Below are 21,545 nucleotides of genomic sequence, written 5' to 3'. Positions count from 1 at the left end.
TCATCTCTGTTTTCTTCTTTAAAGTTGTTGGAACAGCCCTACATTGCTACCACCATCATCATTCCACTGTCTCCAACCCAGTACTTATTGGTAATACGCACATTTATAATACCTGAGTTGTTTGTCTCTTAATGAAGTAATGCCTTATTTTTCTCAAACAAAAGAAAATGCCTTCTCAAAGAAGTCCATTTGAGTAGAATCAGAGATTCATAGAATATTCAACCTAGAAGAGAACTTAGAAAACTAAAAGACTAATGGTCTTACTTTATAGTTGAGGAAATTGAAGCCATAGAGAAAAAAATGGCCTTGCAGTTGTCACACAGGATTACAAATCCCTGTGTCCTTTGAAACAAGACTAAATTAGCAAAATCATACCTCTAAAACAACCATCACATAAACCACAATTCTCTGTTTGATATTAGGGGAGTTATCTGTCTTTACTATACACAATAAGGCCAGGAGCTATTTTATAGAAAATGAAAATTTTGGCACCTATCATGGGCTCAGCATATGGTTTTGGGGTGAATGAATAAATTAATGACCATTAGTATTTCTTTGCTTATACAGAAGTTTGTTTCATTTTTTTCTTTCTTAGATAATGAATTTAAGTGGTGGCTGGGGAAAGATTCTCCATGAGCAACTTGATGCAGCCGTTCTAATTGAAATTCAGAAGCATGTCCTAAATAGACTAGAAAATGTGTGGTTGCCATTGTTTCTTGCAAGTGAACAGTTTGCGGCACGTCAAAAGATAAAGGTATATAAGTTAATATAAACTTGGGATAGCACAGCACCTCTCAAAACATTAAATGTGCATACCTGTTGACTCAGCTATTGTGCTATTATGGCATAGTGGTTAAGAACTGAGGGTCAGACTTCCCAAGTTTTAATCTCAACACTGCCACATATTAATTGTACAATACTACGTTTTATAAACCTTAGTTTTCTCATTTGGAAAAAAACGGGGTTAATAACAGTAATAGGTTCTTAAGATTGTTATGAAAAGGAAATGATATATGTGTAGTTTCTTAGAATGGTGCCTGGCAAACAGCAAACACATATTGTTTTAATATAGTTATTATTTTTTATATTATTATTGAGTCTTCATATAAATGGGCAAGGATATACAAATGGGAATAATCAAATGAATAATGATAATTCCATACTGTGGAAAACTATGCAGATTTCCATATAAAATGAGATTATAAAAATGAGATTTCTACAAATACTGATGATGAAACATTATTTATTGAGTGAAACAAGTAGGATCAGAGCAAGACATAGAAGACAATCCCATTATATATGCTTATATCTCTATATATGTCTATGCATTTCTCTCTCCTCTCTCTTTATGTTTCTGAGCAAAGGTCAAAAAGGATCTACTTCCTGGGAATGGGTATGGGGAGTGAGAAAGGTTTTTACTTTGTAAACTAGGGTTTTTGTTGTTGTTGCTTTACTTTGTTTAGTTTGTATTTTATAACAAGCAGATATTGCTTTGATAATTTTAGATGTCATTATCACATCTAAAAACAGGCAAACCTGATCTTTACAAAATGAACATAAGGAGTAAAGAACATGTAATTCTGAAGTTTAGTGTGCAAAGCACATGCTATTAGTATTGACCAGGAAGGATGTTAAAAAACTGCCTTCCATATTTAATTTATCAAACACTTTGAGTCTTACTTATCTGGAAAGATCCTTAGTCTTCTGAGCACTTTAAGTTATGGAAAACACAGTACAGCTGGAAACACAGAACTTACCATATGGGGGAAACATAGACCTTACAGTCTAGTCAAGGCTATGGTTTTTCCAGTGGTCATGTATGGATGTGAGAGTTGGACTATAAAGAAAACTGAGCACCAGAGAGAGAATTGATGCTTTTGAACTGTGGTGTTGGAGAAGACTCTTGAGAGTCCTTTGGACTGCAAGGAGATCCTGCCAGTCCATCCTAAAGGAGATCAGTCCTGGGTGTTCATTGGAAGGACTGATGCTGAAGCTGAAATTCCATTACTTTGGTCACCTGATGTGAAGAGCTGACTCATTTGAAAAGACCCTGATGCTGGGAAAGACTGAGGGCAGGAGAAGGTACGACAGAGGATGAGATGGTTGGATGGCATCACTGACTCAATGGACATGGGTTTGGGTGAACTCTGGGAGTTGGTGATGGACAGGGAGGCCTGGCGTGCTGTGGTTCATGGGGTCGCAAAGAGTCGGACATGAGTGAGAGACTGAACTGAACTGACAGTATGGGGGAGAAGACCTGACTTGTTTTAAGCAGAAGGTTCATGGAAATAAGCTTTGGGACAATTCCGATTTCCTCATTTCCTTTCTTCTGCAGACTCTTAATTGTCCATCCAAAGCCAAGTGAAAAGATATTTGGCTTACTAATCTTGTTTACCATGTTTTCTCACTATGATTACCACAGTAATATTTATTCCAATTTACAGCTCCTTCTTGACTTAGCAATTCTTAGGGTGGCCAACAGCATACACTGATTCTGGCAGCCTTAAGCAAAGACAAAGGGGAAGGGAGATCAAGAATTTGTAATGAAATTATGCTGGAGCATCTCACACACTCAGGGGAAGAGTTGACACCCAAGCTTTATTTCTAAAGCTGCTCAAGGGCCAGGACGGCCCTGGGAACTCAGCAGAAAGACTTCTCAGATCTTTCCTCCACCATGTAGCTACCAGGAGATTCAACAGCAGTGATTCCAGTCCCTGTCTCTCTAGGTCAGCTCCTGGTTGAGGAGAGTCACAGAGCACAGAGTTGGCAAGGGTGGTTCTCCCAAATGGAAAATACTGTGAACAGGCAATAACCTCAAGAAATGTCTACTGTATTCTCTCCCTGTATTGAGTAACTTTTGTACTTTTTTTTTTTTTGAGTCCAACTTGATTCTTTCTATTAAAATGTTTGCAGTGTTGTGTTGGTTTTTGCCATACAACAACACAAACCAGCCAGAATTATACATACTTGCCCTCCCTTCCTAGCCTCCCTCCCCTCCTGCCGTCCCATCCCTCCAGGTCATCACAGAGCCCCAACTTCTCACAGCTATCCATCAATTGTGACTGGAGAATAGCACAAAAATCTGGGAAGTCTTAATTATCTTTCCAGCTTCAGTTTTCACGTGACTCAAAGTTGTCTACCTTTGGGGCCGTACACTCAGGTATCATTATCTCCATTTTGCAGATGAGGAAACTTCAGAGAATTTTAGTGACTTGCCCAGGGACCTGGGCAGGGCTTCCATTTCTAAGTCTTAATCCTCTTTCTCCTGTTCTCTCTTTTATCCACACTGACCTTTAAAAAAAAAAAAACAACATTCTTTTTGATTGCATCAGGTCTTAGCTGTGCCATGCAGAATCTTCTGTTGTTGTATGGGCTCAGTAGTTAAGAGTAGCATGCAGGGTTAATTGCCCCATGGGACGTGGGATCCTAGTTCCCCAACCAAGGATCAAACCCATGTCCCCTGCATTCAAAGGCGGATTCTTAACCATTGGACCACCAGAGAAGTCCCCCACACTGACCTTTACCGCATTTTTTAAAGCTGTTGAATCAGTGAGTGATTTCAACACTGTGGACATTCTGAATAACTGGATAAAATCTTTGGTTTTGCTTCTAGGTACAGATTAAAGACATAGCTGAAGAGCTTTTACTGCAGAAGCGTGAAAGGAAAATTGGAGTCTGGAAGGCAAGTAGTATTTGTTATATTCTTCCTTTTGTAAGTTCCAACTGTCAAAGTATTTTTCTTCTCTTTCCTATACAAAGATCTTGGTTGTAGATAATACTTTCTAAGCCACCATATGCTGACACTATTCTTAACTGGCTGAAGGACTCTCAGGGAAAGTGTAATTCTACTAGAGCCCTCTTCTTAAAGATTTCCTTGACCTGCTCAACTCTGGAAGTGTGTGATTGGATTTTAAATATATATTTTTAGTTATTTTGCTTGTGATAGATTTTTTGAGACAGGCTGTTTTTCCAGCATGTGGTAATTTATATATTACTGGGAGTAGATTACACAAAAACAATGAGGAATATGCAGCAGAATCAGAAACTTAAATTATCTTACATTATCCTCTTTATTTAGAAGTACATTTTAACTTTAAAAGAATTAAAAAAAAAAAAGAAAAAAAAAAGAAAAAAAAAAAATAAAAGAATTAAGATAACTGTCGTTTTGGTGATTATTTAAACCACTATAATATGATACCTTCTTAGAAATTGCCTATTTTTCTTCTTAACAAGAATGATAAGCACAGTCTTCTTTTTGAGCCTACAAATTTGTTTGTATTCATCCTTCTGTAGGTCTTGATAAAATGTCAAACTAGACCCAGGTGACCTTCTACAGTCTAGCAAAGATAAAAATCTGTTGGACTATTAGAGGAGTATGTGTATCAGTTAGGATACACATACATTTTTTCTGTGTTTTCTTCTCGAAAAAAATATTCTTATATTTGTCCCTCTTATGTATTTTTAAAAATGCTAAATAGAATGAGCTTATATTTCATATTATTGTGCATTATATGTTATGTTATTTTCTGTTTAGTTAAATTACGGGTTTTAGTTAAATTACTAAGTTTTAGTGTCTTAAGAAGCAGGTCTTAAAACATTATTTGTTGAGTGGGTTTTAAATAAACATCCCAGTCTAATACATAGTTGTTCCTATTTATAGGGCTATAATTTTAATATGGACCATCTGGTGAGGGTCTTAACTTTTTGTCCTTGAAACCCCACATGTGCCTCACTAAAACTGTGACAGACATCTATTCACTTTATCTGCGATGGAGGCACCACCGTTCATCTAGATTGCCTGGAGTTGCCTTCACTTTTCAGTTTCCACCTCAGAAGTCACCCTCAAAGTCTTTCTCTGTAAAGCCCCTACTCCCCAGGCAAAATTAGTTACTCCTTCCTTTGTGTTTCCATAGACTTTTTACACAGCTCTCTTAAACACTTTTATCGTTGGTCACATAGGATCTGTTTCAAGGAACTTAGCTTACACATTGTCAGTAATGGATATTTATTATGTATAATGGATATTTGTCATTGATTTTACTATAATTCCTAAGTTCATCCAAAAAATTGCCTTTAGAATGATGCTTCCTGGCATGGTTGTAGGCTAACCTCAGATTTTGGGAATGTCAATAAATTTATCAATTGTAAAAAAAATCTATTCAGTAAATTGAATAAAATCTATTATGTTTTTTAATCTGAGAGGCTAAAGGGGGGTGAATATGTGACCTCAAATGGTCAAGGTTAAAAAAAGTAGACATAATAGGACTTCCCTGGTGGCCTAGCAGTTAAGTACCCAACCTGCCAACGCAGAGGACTCAGGTTTGACCCCTGGTCCAGAAAGATTATACATGCTGTGAGCGACTAACCCCCGTGCCACAACTACTGAGCCACAACTACTGAGCCACAACTACTGAGCCACAACCACTGAGCCACAACTACTGAGCCACTCTAGAGCCCATGCTCCACAACGAGAGAAACTACTGCAGTGAGAAGCCATCGCACCATGACTGGAGAGTAGCCCCCGCTCACAGCAGCGAAGACCCAGCACAGCCAGAAGTAAATAAATAAAAGTACATAAAGAAAAATAAACATCATATACTTCAAAACTGAGAAGATATAAAATAAGTAATGCCTTTATAAAAGTAATGCTTTTATAGTAAAATAATATGTCTTTTCTGTTGTGTAAAGTGAATCCTGGGTCAGAGAAAGTTTATCATAGAAAATATGCAATAATAGTTTAATTTCTTCTTGTTATTAATTATTAATAGTAATTTATTATTAAAATAATATAAAGATGCCCCACCTAAAAACATGGTCTTTTGAGAATCCCCTGGTAGTCCAGTGGTGAGGACTCAGCACTTTCATGGCTATGACCCAGGTTCAATCCTTCAGTTCAGTTCAGTCACTCAGTCGTGTCTGACTCTTTGTGACCCCATGAACCGCAGCACACCAGGCCTCCCTGTCCATCACCAACTCCTAAGGTCCACCCAAACCCATTTCCATTGAGTCAGTGATGACATCCAAACATCTCATCCTCTGTCATCCCCTTCTCCTCCTGCCCTCAATCTTTCCCAGCATCAGGGTCTTTTCAAATGAGTCAGCTCTTCCCATCAGCTGGCCAAAGTATTGGAGTTTCAGCTTCAACATCAGTCCTTCCAATGAACACCCAGGACTGATCTCCTTTAGGATGGACTGGCAGGATTTCCTTAGAGTCCAAGGGACTCTCAAGAAGCTTCTCCAACACCACAGTTTAAAAACATCAATTCTTCGGTGCTCAGCTCTCTTTATAGTCCAACTCTCACATCCATACATGACCACTGGAAAAACAATAGCCTTGACCGTACGGACCTTTGTTGACAAAGTAATGTCTCTGCTTTTTAATATACTGTCTAGGTTGGTCATGACTTTCCTTCCAAGGAGTAAGCGTCTTTTAATTTCATGGCTGCCATCACCATCTGCAGTGATTTTGGAGCCCAGAAAAATAAAGTCAGCTGCTGTTTCCACTGTTTCCCCATCTATTTGCCATGAAGTGATGGGCCCAGATGCCATGATCTTAGATTTCTGAATGTTGAGTTTTAAAGCCAATTGTTTTACTCTCCTCTTTCACTTTCATCAAGAGGCTCTTTAGCTCTTTTTCACCTTCTGCCATAAGGGTGGTATCATTTGCATTTCTGAGGTTATTGATATTTCTCCCGACAATCTTGATTCCAGCTTGTGCTTCCTCCAGCCCAGCATTTCTCATGATGTGCTCTGCATATAAGTTAAATAAGCAGGGTGACAATATACAGCCTTGTTGTACTCCTTTTCCTATTTGGAACCAGTCTGTTGTTCCATGTCCAGTTCTAACTGTTGCTTCCTGACCTGCATACAGGTTTCTCAAGAGGCAGGTCAGGTGGTCTGGTATGCCCATCTCTTTCAGAGTTTTCCACAGTTTATTGTGATCCACACAGTCAAAGGCTTTGATATAGTCAAGAAAGGAGAAATAGATGGTTTTTTGGAGCTCTCTTGCTTTTTCGATGATCCAGCGGATGTTGGCAATTTGACCTCTGGTTCCTCTAACTTTTCTAAATCCAGCTTGAACATCTGGAAGTTCATGGTTCACGTATTGCTGATCCCTGGCTTGGAGAATTTTAAGCATTACTTTACTACCGTGTGAGATGAGTGCAATTGTGCGGTAGTTTGAGCATTCTTTGGAATTGCCTTTCTTTGGGATTGGAATGAAAACTTAACTTTTCCAGTCTTGTGGCCACTGCTGAGTTTTCCCAATTTGTTGGCATATTGAGTGCAGCACTTTCACAGCATCATCTTTCAGAAACTAAGATCCCACAAGCCCACAGCCAAAATCCAAAACCAAAACAAAGACAAAAAAGCCCCATTATCTTTCTAGGATAGAATTATAGTGAAGCTCCACAGTAAATTTCCTATTTAAATTATAATAGGATTAATTGGCAATTTTTCCAACAATTTAAAAAAATATCTTAAATGTTCAACACTTTTACTTTTTGAAAGTCAGAAAAATTATATATTAATATATAACATATAGTATACATAATTATAAAATAATATAATATAATCATAACAGTGTGATTACTTTGTTGTGTTTAAGCACAGAATTCATACTATATACCCAAATGTAGTTTTTCACCATCTCTCAAACTCTAATGATTATTAACATTCTCAGTCCTCTGTAATACAATCATATGTTCTAAGTCATCCAATCATTTCAATTTCTCCCATCTCTTAAAAAAATGATGCCATAAAAATATAAAGGAGACAAAAGGGAGAAGAAAAGAGAGGGGAAGTTGCCAAATTCTCTTTATCCATGCTATAAATTTCAACAGCCCAAAACAAAGGAGATAGAAGTTGGTAATTTTTAGCCTAATAAATGACTTTATTATTAATTTTTAGAACATAGCTAATTTTATGTATTCTCTGATTTGGACAGCCTGTGGAGAGCAAGTGGATATCTTCGTCTTGTGAAATCATTGCTTTCCGTAAAGCTTTATTGAATCCAGTTACTGCAAGACAATTTCAACGCTTTGTGGCTCTAAAAGGAGATTTATTGGAAAATGGGGTGCTCTTTTGGCAAGAAGTACAAAAATATAAGGTATTATAGTAGAAAGCTGGAGAAAACCACATCTTTTTAAGGAGGAAATGCATTAACATATGAGATTCCTAACTATATGGACAAGATTTGTATCCCAACTTGATGTCTTCATACCAGTATGTAAATACTGAGATATTTATTGTCTGTATTAGATACACTTATTATTATATAGTGAAGGTAAGAGTTAGCCTTGAAATGATGGTATTATATTTTTCAGGTTTTCACATATATTATGTTCTAATGAGAATCTTCCTCAAAAGTTTTAACTATGTTTTTGCATATTACTTATCTATAAATGTACATTTTTTTCCTGAAGATATTCATATTCAGCACTGTAACCAAGGCTTCTTTACAAAAACTCCTCCTAGCCATATTTGCAGCAATAGTGTTCAAAGATAATGGATTACAGAGAAATAAACCATCAGAGATGAAAGAGGCTTCTCTATCAGAATGGCCAAATTCTTAACAAAATAAGTGAAAGAGCAAGCTGTTAGCTGTCAAAGCAGTTTATTATCAGGTTTAATTATTTGATGGAATCATATAGAATCCCTGCATTGAAGAGAAGGAAAGGACTCTCTAGTTTATATAACCTAAACTTGAATACAGGAATGTTGTCTCGAAATACCTAAGAATAGACATCCCTGCTCCCAAGGTAAACAGGCTCATTACCTTGCAATCAGCCTGTTTAATCCCATTATAAAAGTAGGGAGTAAAAATAAAACTGGAATTCAAGAGGATAAGGCTTTCGGTTGAACTGCAGTGTGTGGTAAGTCGCTTTAGTTGTGTCCGATTCTGTGCAAACCTGTGGACTGTAGTCCACCAGGCTCCTCTGGCCGTGGGATTCTCCAGGCAGGAATACTAGAGTGGGTTGCCATTCCCTTCTCCAGGCAGAAATTATGTGGCACTAATACTTTGCATCATGTTTATCCTATATAGTTAGTAGTTGCTCAATGCCATTTTGCTTCCAGACTTTCTCCAGCATTCCATGAAACTGTTTTCTACTCATTTCTGTTATCCACAGTTTTTGTACCTTTCTCAACACAAAAATTTCTCCAAAGGAAAAAGAAAAAAGTATTTTGAGATAAAAGTTCTTTCAAATTCCATCACAAGATAAATAATATTAAAATAATTTTTTGAAAATTAAAAAGGGGGTAGAATCTGTTTTCCAGAACAGGAAATTATTATGGCCTTTAAGTTAAAATGAATACGAGTAGGTCCAACCCTGTTAGGACAAAAGGTAAGGAGATAAGCTGTGCAAAATAAGCATTTTAAAATAAAACAGAGACTCATACATAGCCCTTTGTGACTGTCTCTCCTCCAAAGCTGCTCTTCATTTAAATATCTTTTCTGTTGTGTAGAATGGGGGACATATAATCCTATATAGCTATTGAAAATCATGCTATCAAAGTGCATGTGTTTATTCAGTAAGTATTTACTAAATGCTAGATTGCAGGAATTTAAAAAAAATGGATATAATACATTGTCTTCCCTTGAGGAGGGAAATCATCCATGAAAACAAAATATGATGAAATAACACTGATTATGATCCATATTCTAACTGGTTATAATTTTGATACAGAGGAGGGAATGATTCAGGGAGGGTGGTAGGTCAGGGAGGTCTCAGCAGAAGTGATGATTCTTACAGAGAACTCCACTCAGTCCTCTGTAATGGTTTATGTGGGAAAAGAATCTAAAAAAGAGTGGTTATTTGTATATGTATAACTTATTCACTTTGCTGTACTCCTGAAACTAACATAACATTGTAGATCAACTCTACTCCAAGAAAAATTTTTCTTTTTTCTTTTTTTTTTTTAAGAAAAATTTTTCAAAAAAAAGAAGTGATGATATTTGAATTAGGTCTTGAGGAACTTCGCCAGAAAGAAACCTAGCAAGTCGTTTTTATATGGCTTACTCATACTAAGTGTTTATGTCTGTCAGATATTATCTTAATGCTTTTCACATAACTACCTTATCCTTTATAAGAATCCTAGGTCAAAGCTGTTAATTCTCACCATTCTACAGATGAAGAAACTAAGGCACAGAAAGGTTAAACTTCTGTGCCTCATACAGCTAACTAAGTAGGAGAGCTGGAATTTGAGCCAAAACATTCTATTGCTAAAGCTTGTGACCTTAACCACCAAGTTATACTCCCTCCCAGAGATGATTGTAATAATATGCAAAGGGATGGCTCCTATGATCTTAATCAGACGTAGATCTGAATTGTGAAAACCTGGAAAGAACTATGATGTTCAACAGCAGGACATTGCTTACTTTAATTATAATACATCTATGCATTAGAATACTCCGCAGGCATTAAAAATTTGCTGTTTGAAGATTAATCAGTAATGGGAAAGAGATATTCATCTTACTGATTTTTTAAAACCTAGCAACTAGAAAGCAGTATGATTTAATATAAAGTGTGTGTGTGTATCCCCAAAGAGAAAAGACTGGAAGGATATATACATCCAACAAACACTTTTTGAGCATCTACCAAAGGCCAGGCTAAAACCTGAGGCTACAACTGTGATCAAGTCTTTCCTCTCAGGGCTTGCAGTGTTAGAGGAGGGACGGACAAGTGACAGAGCAGGTAGTTGTGTGAGTGTGATCAGTGCAATAGGTGGGAGACGCATAGGGTGCAATGAAGTACCTAAGGTGGCCATCACCTAGACTGAGGCAGACATAGAACGTTTATTAGAGAACAGTTCAGTTGACCCTTGAACAAGGGTTTGAACTGCGAGGTCCACTTAAACCTGAATTTTTTTCAACAAATTCATTTTTTTTAATTTTTTTTTATTTTTTATTTTTTAGCAAAATTGGGGAATTCTTTTATTTTTCCATTTAATTTTATTAGTTGGGAGCTAATTACTTAACAATATTGTAGTGGTTTTTGCCATACATTGACATGAATCAGCCATGGATTTACATGTGTTCCCCATCCCGATCCCCCCTCCCACCTCCCTCCCCACCCCATCCCTCTGCATCTTCCCAGTGCACCAGTCCTGAGCACTGGTCTCATGCATCCAATCTGGGCTGGTGATCTGTTTCACCCTTAAGAGTATACTTGTTTCAATGCTGTTCTCTCAGAACATCCCACCCTCGCCTTCTCCCACAGTCTAAAAGTCTGTTCCGTACATCTGTGTCTCTTTTTCTGTTTTGCATATAGGGTTATCATTACCATCTTTTTAAATTCCATATATATGCATTAGTATTCTGTATTGAAAAATATACAAGCAACTCCTGAAGCTCAATTCCAGAAAAATAAATGACCCAATAAAAAAATGAGCCAAAGATCTAAACAGACATTTCTCCAAAGAAGACATACAGATGGCTAACAAACACATGAAAAGATGCTCAACATCACTCATTATCAGAGAAATACAAATCAAAACCACAATGAGGTACCATCTCACACCAGTCAGAATGGCTGCTATCCAAAAGTCTACAAGCAATAAATGCTGAAGAGGGTGTGGAGAAAAGGGAACCCTCTTACACTGTTGGTGGGAATGCAAACTAGTACAGCCACTATGGAGAACAGTGTGGAGATTCCTTAAAAAACTGGAAATAGAACTGCCATATGACCCGGCAATCCCACTCCTGGGCATGCACACCAAGGAAACCAGATCTGAAAGAGACACGTGTACCCCAGTGTTCATCGCAGCACTGTTTATAATAGCCAGGACATGGAAGCAACCTAGATGCCCATGAGCAGACAAATGGATAAGGAAGCTATGGTACATATACACCATGGAATATTACTCAGCCATTAAAAAGAATTCATTTGAATCAGTTCTAATGAGATGGATGAAACTGGAGCCCATTATACAGAGTGAAGTAAGCCAGAAAGATAAAGACCAATACAGTAGACTATCAACAAATTCAGACTTCACAGTCTTCTGTGTCCACAGTCTTCACAGTCCTTCACAGTCTTCACAGTCCACTGTTGTTTGAATCCACAGGTGTGGAAACACAAGTACAGATGGCCAACTGTAAAGTTATGCGGGGATTTTCAACTGCAAGGGCGGGGTTGGTGCCCCTAACTGCCCCCCGCCCATGTTCAAGAGTCGACTGTGTGCTTAAACTGAGACCTTAACAATAAGTAAAAGTGAACTCAGCTAATGGTAGAGTAGGGCATAAAAACCAGAAAAAACACCAGGTTGGATTCTGTCTAAATTCTGACTCTGCACTCTCAAAATTAACATTGTATAATTTCACAAATTTGTTTTTATTTCACAATCCTTATATTTCCATAATAATAAAAAACCAGGATCATTGTAAAGCAACTATATTCCAATAAAAATTAATTTAAAAAATAATAATTAACTCGGCTTGCCAAATACATGATAATTTCACTAGTAACAGCAAAAAATTTAATTTTGGGTAACATAGCAAGCATGTGTTATAAATAGGCATTTTCTGAGGGAGTTCTAAATTGCATAAAAATGCTAACTGTTGTCTCAGTGTAACACTTATATCAAGATTTTTCACATATAATTTATGCCAAAGTTATAACTTATTTGTATAATATTTTATATGGCAAACACTAGAAATTTTCTTTCTTTAACTGTCCTTAAACAGTTATTACAATGCCTGTCATACAGTGAGCACTTAATAAATGTTGGCTAATTTCTGGCCTAGAATTACAAGTTTCCAAACTTTTGTGTTTTCTAGTGATTTAGTGAACAGTATCTTTAGCAAAGAATTGTCATAATTCAACCTCAGCTACCTCTTTGTCTTAAAAAGTGATAGCCTTACATCTGTGACATAAAACTGGGTCTTTTAAATGTATCATTACTATATTTAAATTCTTTAGCTATAAAGATAATAATTTAATAGGTTTTCTGAAAAAATACAGATGCTGAGATGCACCCATTAAATACAGCATTCCCATTTATATTGCTAGCATTTTTTAGTCTAAATCACCTTGGCATAGAAGCAGTTGTGGAAAAATCTTTTGTATCCACTTGTAACTTGAGTTAGGTGCTTGTTCTCCGTTGTACCACTTATTAGCTATCTCAGATTGGAATCATGTGTTTTCCTGCTTCTCATCCGTACTGAGCCTTTAAAGGACAGGCACTGTGTTTTGGGGCTCACCTCAAGGTCTGGCACATTGCAGGTACTTAATATGAATTTGTTAAATGAGTCAAAGCAGACACTAAAGCTGCTCCTTTGCCAGGAGAAGAAGCAATCAGGATTAAAATGAAACCTGTATTTATTTAAGGTATATGTGTCAAAGTCTTAGGTTCCTTTAAAAGGCAAAGATTGACAGAAGAATGGGTGGCAGAACATGACACACACAGACATGAAGACACAGATTAGAAGCAAAAAAGAAAAAAAGTCTTAGGTTCTTCAAATCCAAGAAAAATAAAATCTATGATTTTTAAGATAGTCTTGACATGTCCCAGTACTCTCTTGACCTGATGTTAAAATTATATTGACTGAAAGATATATTGATGTATTGTATAAAGTGTTCTATTAATGCATTAATCATGTATTGACCTATCTTTCCTCCTTTTTAGGACTTGTGCCATTCTCATTGTGATGAGTCCATCATACACAAGAAGATTATGACTATTATCAACTGCTTTATTAATTCCAGCATTCCCCCAGCTTTACAAATTGACATTCCAGTAGAGCAAGCCCAGAAGATTATTGAACACAGGAAGGAGTTGGGACCATATGTATTCAGAGAGGCACAGGTAAGATATCAGGGCATGTAGTAAGCATACTTTAAAGTAGATTAGCAGTCTAGATATTCTTTTAAAGTTTTTGCATTATTCATATTTGGCAAGGTTTGAATCCTCCTAATCCTGGGATTTATTCTATTTAGTTAGAAAAATGTCGTGAATGCCACAGAACATAGAAACTAGTAACTTGCTATTTTGCTGATGGTAATATGCACCAAATACAATTTTTAAAATTCTATACTTTGACTTTGCATGGTTATTATTTTATTTCTAATTTATAAATCCCCAACTAATTTCTCCTTCCTTTCCCACCATTCATATTTCCTTTTAAAATATCTGCTACCACAAAAAATGTGCAAAATATATGTCTCAAGATTTGTGTATTTTTAAAAGTTGGAATATTCACATAGCTCATAAAGTAAGTGAGAGGAGATTTAAGTACCCAACCAACATAAAGTACACAAGCTCATGAAAGGAAAATCATGCCTGTTAACCTGCTCAAGTTACTTCTCTTTAAGATAAATAATAGAAAACAGTGATTTGCTGAACATAGTTTATTTGCATTTTGAAAAGCCTTTTAGTGATGTTGTTCCTGAAAAATGATTAAGAAAAATAAATTATAATAGGGGTAATAGGGAAGGCCCTGTCATGATTTAAGTGATATGAAACAGAGATTTAGGGTATGAATGCCCTTGAGCATGGAAAAAGACCATTATTCCTTAACATTTTCATTTGCAAGCCAGCTGTGTTCTAAGTCCTAAAAGGAACCGAAAGCAGACTCACCATCCAAAATATGCATTAAAATAGGCAAAAATATAGACAAATGATTGAGGATGTGCTAGGGAGAAATAGAAAACATGGTGTCAGAATTGTAGCATCTGTTAATGAAAAGATCACTTAGCCTAGCTTAGGTCTCCTGATAGCCAGGCCAAGGCTTGCCTATCCAGATCACAGCCTTGAGGCTGATGGTGAATGTCTGGAGCTGCTTATGTTGGTTGGTTCCGCTACACTGTCCAGGGAGTGCAGCCAGGGAACTTTACTGGAGTCCTTTAGTTTATGCCTTCTGTCTCATTTCCCAAAACAAAGTCCCAGATATATGTTAAATATAATCTTTAGGGTATCAGGGAACAAGAGAATATTTAGGGGTCTCACCTCACCAAATCTATTGTTTCTGTGTTCCCTAAGGAAGTTCAGATAAGGACATACCTCTTACCCAGGTGTGCAAGTCAGAGATCTGGTTGCCATCTTCATGTCTTCTCTCTCCTTTGTTCCCTGACCTTTGGTGATCTTCAGTCACTAACATGTATCCATTTGTCTCCTTATCTGTTATTCTATCTACTTTTCTCCAATTCCATGCCACTATCTCAGTTCACGTTTGCAGTGTGTCACATTGATTACCAAAACTCCCTGCCCCTAGACTCTCTCAAAACCATTTAACTTACTGCCGATGGAGCCATCTTTCTCAAAATGTTTATTTGATCATGTCACTTCTCTGCTCTCTATTTCGACTACTCCCATTGTCCTCAGACTGAAGACCATATTCCTTCCTCTATATCTCTCTAACCAGATGCCTTTCCACTCATTGCCATCTATCTCTGTCTTACTGAAATATTAGATTTTTTACTTTTATTTATTTTGGCTGCACAGCATGTGGGATCTTCATTCCCTGACTAAGGATTGAACTTGCACCCCTGCATTGATTTTAATTTTTTTTTTTTTTTTTTTGCTTTATTTTGGCCACACAGCATTCAGGATCTTAGTTCCCCAGCCAGGGATCAAACTCATGTCCCCTACAGTGGAAGTATGGTGTCTTAATCACGGGACCACAGGGAAGTCCCACTGAAATATTTGTACTTCCGTAGAGAGGCCTTACTTTCTTCCCTCCAGATTTTTTCACAGTCTCGTTTTCTCTCCCTTAAGCTTCTGTGATATCCTGTGTTTGTCCCTGTCAGAACACTTATCACACAAAATTGAAAATAGCTGTTCTCATGCCTGACTTGCCCACTGGACTGTAAGGTGTTTGAGAAAAGGGACTGTTTCTTATTTACTGCTGTGGCCTGCATGCCTAGCACAAAATAGACAGTATCATTTTTGAAAACATGAATGAATGATGTGAGAAGAGATCAATCATGAGAGAAATAGATCACACTGGAAATAGAGCAACATTGTGTGAAAGGACTGAATAGTAAATAAAAAGCTGTTGCCTGTTTTAGTCTTGCTTTTGTCACTCAGCCATATTTTCACTGACGCTCTTCACTCATGCTGCAGTCATTGCCCATCCACTGGCAGTGTGGGAAGTAGCTCTATATTTATTAAAAAATTTTCTAACAGTCTGGTTGTCTTTTAAGGTTCTGGAGGTACAGGGCAATTTTCATGAATAACATGAATGTTATTACCTGCAACTTTTAAAAATAGAGCATTTTTTTTTTCAGCCGCCCTGTTCTGCATGCAGGATCTTAGTTTCCCGAGCAGGAATCAAACCCATGCCCCCTACAATGGAAGTGTGGACCCCTAACCACCGAACTTCCAAGGGATTCCCAGAAATAGAGAGATTTTATGTCTGCCTCAAAATATTGTGCCCTAATAGGGTAACTTTTACTGGGAAGCCTTCTAGGTGACAGATACATTTGAGATCTAGAAATGACTCAGGTTTTGGAGAGACAACTAAGAAGTAGGGTCAGTAGTTGGTAAATGGAGGTGGAAGAGGAGTGTTTAAGAAATTCATATAAAAACTACCATGATCCTTATTGGAGCAGGGGATTACTTAAAAGCATGGTGTGCATGCTATGTTGCTTCAGTCATATCCGATTCTTTGTGACCCTATGGACCATAGCCTGTTATGGAATTCTCCAGGCAAGAATACTGGAATGAGTTGCCATTTCCTCATCTAGGGGATCTTCCAGACCCAGGGACCAGACTTGCGGCTCTTATGTCTCCTGCGTTAGCAGGTGGGTTCTTTACCACTAATGCCACCTGGAAAGCCCCAAGATCCATGGTAGATAAATGGAAATGAAAACTTTTTTAAAGCCTACACTTTGTCAAATAAAGTATCTTTAGCTTTTGTGTTCACAATCCCAAGAGGCTATATAATTCAGTGACAAGATGGTATGGTAAAGGGAGTAATTATAGAATTACTAATGATATTCATGCACAGAAAGGAGGAGTGATGAAATGTATCAGTTCAGGACTCTGTTGGTCACTGTAGCATTTACTTTCTAAAAACTCCACTTTTCTGCTGAAAAGTTGGCTTAGAGCCTAATGGGATGGTTCATTTTTCTCCAGGGCATTAGGTAAAGGCCATTCCCCAGCAACAAGATGTTGGGCTTGATCTGATGTGGCAAGTCCTACCTTCTTGGAAGTAACGTGTGCCTCTGGAACTAATGGAAAAACTTGGCATGAAAATTTGAGCAACAATTCTTATCTCTATAAATATCACAATTAATCACTTAATGTAGAGTATCCTCATAGAAAGCATTTGTCCAGGATACCACTCTGCCTTTTAAATGTTACTTTTCTTGCTCTCACATAAAAGAGAGATTGTATCATTTAAAAGTTACTCAAGATTTATTCTTAGATCTGCAGCTTTGTTTAAGAGCTTTTCCAGAGGCAAAATGGTATTTCCTTTCTCTAAAAGAAGGGAAAGGAGGGGTGGAGAGGAGTCCCCCTTGATGAACTGAATATTTGGAATACTTGCATAAAACAGCCGAGTGTGTAGCAGATCAACTGGTATAAGTTTTAAAAGAAAACATATATTTCTTATTTTAAAAGAACTAATGGATTCTTTATTAATCAATTGGTTAGGGAAACATAAAATATAAAGTGACTTTTAACTCTATTTAAGTGTGTTTTTCTAAAAGAAAGACTTCTCGTTGGTAGTAAAAAAAACATTGATGATAAGCATGTGCCGAGCTAAACTATACCAAGATGTTTGGAGACAATAAGTTGGAGGAAACATGCTGTATATTAAAGATAGAATAGTTAATCCATTATTATGGTGAATTAGAGTTTAAATTGGTACATTTGTATAAAATTGTAATCTGAGACATACTTTGTTTTTTATACAGATGACAATTTTTGGAGTTCTGTTTAAATTTTGGCCTCAGTTCTGTGAGTTTAGGAAGAACTTAACTGATGAAAAAATTATGAGTGTTTTGGAGAGAAGACAAGAATATAGTAAGCAGAAAAAGAAAATGGTAATCATAGAAGATGAAAAATTTGTAAAGGTGAGACAAGAATCATTTGGGGTATAATCCGACTTTTAAAGGGCATGTGATATTGTTAGTGAGTCCAAGCTCTCTGCTCACCACACGACAGGCCAGTGAATCTGAGGGGTTGAGGCAAGGAAGGGATATTAATCAGGGAGCCAGCTGATGCAAAAGATAGCAGACTAGTGCCTCAAAATAACCATCTTATCGAGGTCCGGATGCCAGATTTTTATAGATCAGAGACTGAGGGGAGACAAAGAAGCAAAGTAAAAAAGGCCATTAATCTTGCAAACATCTACAATGGCAAGCCTCAGGCAGGGGATGTGTTAATTTCTTCTTTCCTGCCATCTACAGGTGGACAGGGTTCTTCTTCTTTTTTTTTTTTTTTGCATTTGTCATACTTTTTTTTTTCCCCCACTTATTTTTATTCATTGGAGGCTAATTATTTTACAATATTGTAGTGGTTTTTGCCATACATTGACATGAATCAGCCGTGGATTTACGTGTATTCCCCATCCTGATCCCCCCTCCCGCATCCCTCTCCATCCCATCCCTCTGCATCTTCCCAATGCACCAGCCCTGAGCACTGGTCTCATGCATCCAACCTGGGCTGGTGATCTGTTTCACCCTTGATAGCATACTTGTTTCAATGCTGTTCTCTCAGAACATCCCACCCTCGCCTTCTCCCACAGAGTCTAAAAGTCTGTTCTGTACATCTGTGTCTCTTTTTCTGTTTTGCATATAGGGTTATCATTACCATCTTTTAAAATTCCATATATATGCATTAGTATACTGTATTGGTCTTTCTGGCTTACTTCACTCTGTATAATGGGCTCCAGTTTCATCCATCTCATTAGAACTGATTCAAATGAATTCTTTTTAACGGCTGAGTAATATTCCATAGTGTATATATACCACAGCTTCCTTATCCATTCGTCTTCTGATGGACATCTAGGTTGCTTCCAAGTCCTGGCTATTATTAACAGTGCTGCGATGAACATTGGGGTACACGTCTCTCTTTCAGATCTGGTTTCCTTGGTGTGTATACTCAGGAGTGGGATTGCTGGGTCATGTGGCAGTTCTATTTCCAGTTTTTTAAGGAATCTCCACACTGTTCTCCATAGTGGCTGTACTAGTTTGCATTCCCACCAACAGTATAAGAGGGTTCCCTTTTCTCCACACCCTCTCCAGCATTTATTGCTTGTAGACTTTTGGATAGCAGCCATCCTGACTGGCGTGTAATGGTACCTCATTGTGGTTTTGATTTGTATTTCTCTGATAATGAGTGATGTTGAGGATCTTTTCATGTGTTTGTTAGCCATCTGTATGTCTTCTTTGAAGAAATGTCTGTTTAGATCTTTGGCCCATTTTTTTATTGGGTCATTTATTTTTCTGGAATTGAGCTTCAGGAGTTGCTTGTGTATTTTTGAGATTAATCCTTTGTCTGTTTCTTCATTTGCTATTATTTTCTCCCATTCTGAAGGCTGTCTTTTCACCTTGCTTATAGTTTCCTTTGTTGTGCAAAAGCTTTTAAGTTTCATTAGGTCCCATTTTTGCTTTTATTTCCAATATTCTGGGAGGTGGGTCATAGAGGATGTTGCTGTGATTTATGTCAGAGAGTGTTTTGCCTATGTTCTCCTCTAGGAGTTTTATAGTTTCTGGTCTTACATTTAGGTCTTTAATCCATTTTGAGTTTATTTTTGTGTATGGTGTTATAATGTGTTCTAAAATCAACTCAGAGAAATCCCGTGCATTCCTATACACTAACAATGAGAAAACAGAAAGAGATATTAAGGAAACAATACCATTCACCATTGCAACAAAAAGAATAAAATACTTAGGAGTATATCTACCTAAAGAAACAAAAGACCTATACATAGAAGACTATAAAACACTTATGAAAGAAATCAAAGAGGACACAAATAGATGAAGAAATATACTGTGTTCATGGATTGGAAGAATCAATATTGTGAAAATGAGTATACTACCCAAAGCAATCTATAGATTCAGTGCAATCCCTATCAAGCTACCAACTGTATTCTTCACAGAACTAGAACAAATAATTTCACAATTTGTATGGAAGTACAAAAAAACCTCGAATAGCCAAAGCAATCTTGAGAAAGAAGAATGGAACTGGAGGAATCAACCTGCCTGACTTCAGGCTCTACTATAAAGCCACAGTCATCAAGACAGTATGGTACTGGCACAAAGACAGAAATATAGATCAATGGAACAGAATAGAAAACCCAGAGATAAATCCACGTACCTATGGACACCTTATCTTCGACAAAGGAGGCAAGAATATACAATGCAAAAAAGACAACCTCTTTAACAAGTGGTGCTGGGAAAACTTGTAAAAGAATGAAACTAGAACACTTTCTAACACCATACACAGGGTTCTGAACCCAAAGCACTTTAACAGTCAGGCAGAGGGGCAGGATTCTCTGAGGCAGGCCATTCTGTATGATTATAATAACAAAATCAACGAAAAGCAAGTCAAAGAAATGGTTCCAGTGTGGACTCAGAATTGTTTTCTTCTCTGCAAATGCTATGTGTTTATTTGTAGAATCTTGAATGAGCAAAAATACAGAGAAGTTATAAAATATGGATTTTAGTGACTTTTAAGCCTTCAGTCAGAGATTTCAGACTTGTTTTGAAGTTAAAAAAAATTATCTCAAATGTCATCTCATCTATGTACCTCTCTTGGAGAGCACTTTATATTTGTCTTATGAGTAAGTTTTTGCATCTGTCTTTCTCACTGAACTGAGATCCTCAAAGATACAATCTGTCTTATTAAATACTTCCACCACTATCCAGCACATGTTCAATTATTAATCATTACTTACCAAATAAATCTGGGAACGATAGAATAATGAGATAGTATTATGTGCTTGGGACAGCATTTTCAATATTAAAATTAGAGAATGATACACTGACTGTGAAATTTATGAGTCATAAGTTGCCCAGGGTGCCTCTTTGTCCATTAAGTTATTAATTTATCTATCTCTTTATTTTTTTACTTGAGAAGGTGTAACAAGTAACATATTTCATCTTATTTATAAGCTTCACCCCTATTCTCTTTTTTAAAAGAAATTTAAAATATATCTAAAGATATAAAAGTAATATAATTATAACCTCCATATTTCCCCAGGTCAACATAAACACTGTTAACATTTTTTACATTAGTTTTTCATTTTTCCTTTGGAAGTGAAATAGTGCAGAACACTGAACCCTCTTAACCCCAGTCCTGAGTTTTTTTTTTTTAATATATAATTTTATTTATTTATTTGGTCATGCTGGGTCTTTGTTGCTGCACGACCTTCCCTCTAGCCATGGTGCGGTGGCTCCTCTTGTTGTGACTCCCAGGTTCTAGAGCACAGGCTCAGTAGTTGTGGCACCCAGGCTCCGATGCTCCACAGTATGTCAGACCTTCCTGGATTAGGAATCAAACCCATGTCACCTGCATGGCAGGTGGATTCTTTATCACTGAGCCACCAGGAAAGGCCCCAACCCTGAGTTCTATTACCTTCCCCACTTCCAAGAGCAACC

At 37.1% G+C, this 21,545-nt stretch overlaps 1 protein-coding gene across 1 annotated transcript in view; it reads left to right on the top strand.

Moving 5' to 3' along the window:
• The window catches only part of RGS22 (regulator of G protein signaling 22), a 103,670-nt gene that overhangs the window by 61,725 nt on the left and 20,400 nt on the right, over positions 1–21,545 (top strand). Inside the window, exons 14-18 of the mRNA XM_065902966.1 lie at positions 596–754; positions 3,614–3,682; positions 7,946–8,107; positions 13,624–13,803; positions 17,856–18,014. Of these exons, the coding sequence (XP_065759038.1) occupies positions 596–754; positions 3,614–3,682; positions 7,946–8,107; positions 13,624–13,803; positions 17,856–18,014 (729 nt within the window). The remainder of the gene's footprint in view (positions 1–595; positions 755–3,613; positions 3,683–7,945; positions 8,108–13,623; positions 13,804–17,855; positions 18,015–21,545) is intronic.

Source organism: Muntiacus reevesi, chromosome 12, assembly GCF_963930625.1.
Source record: "Muntiacus reevesi chromosome 12, mMunRee1.1, whole genome shotgun sequence".
NCBI lineage: Eukaryota > Metazoa > Chordata > Mammalia > Artiodactyla > Cervidae > Muntiacus > Muntiacus reevesi.
The sequence above is the reverse complement of the archived record's forward strand: the minus strand, read 5'-3'. Positions and strand labels throughout refer to the sequence as shown.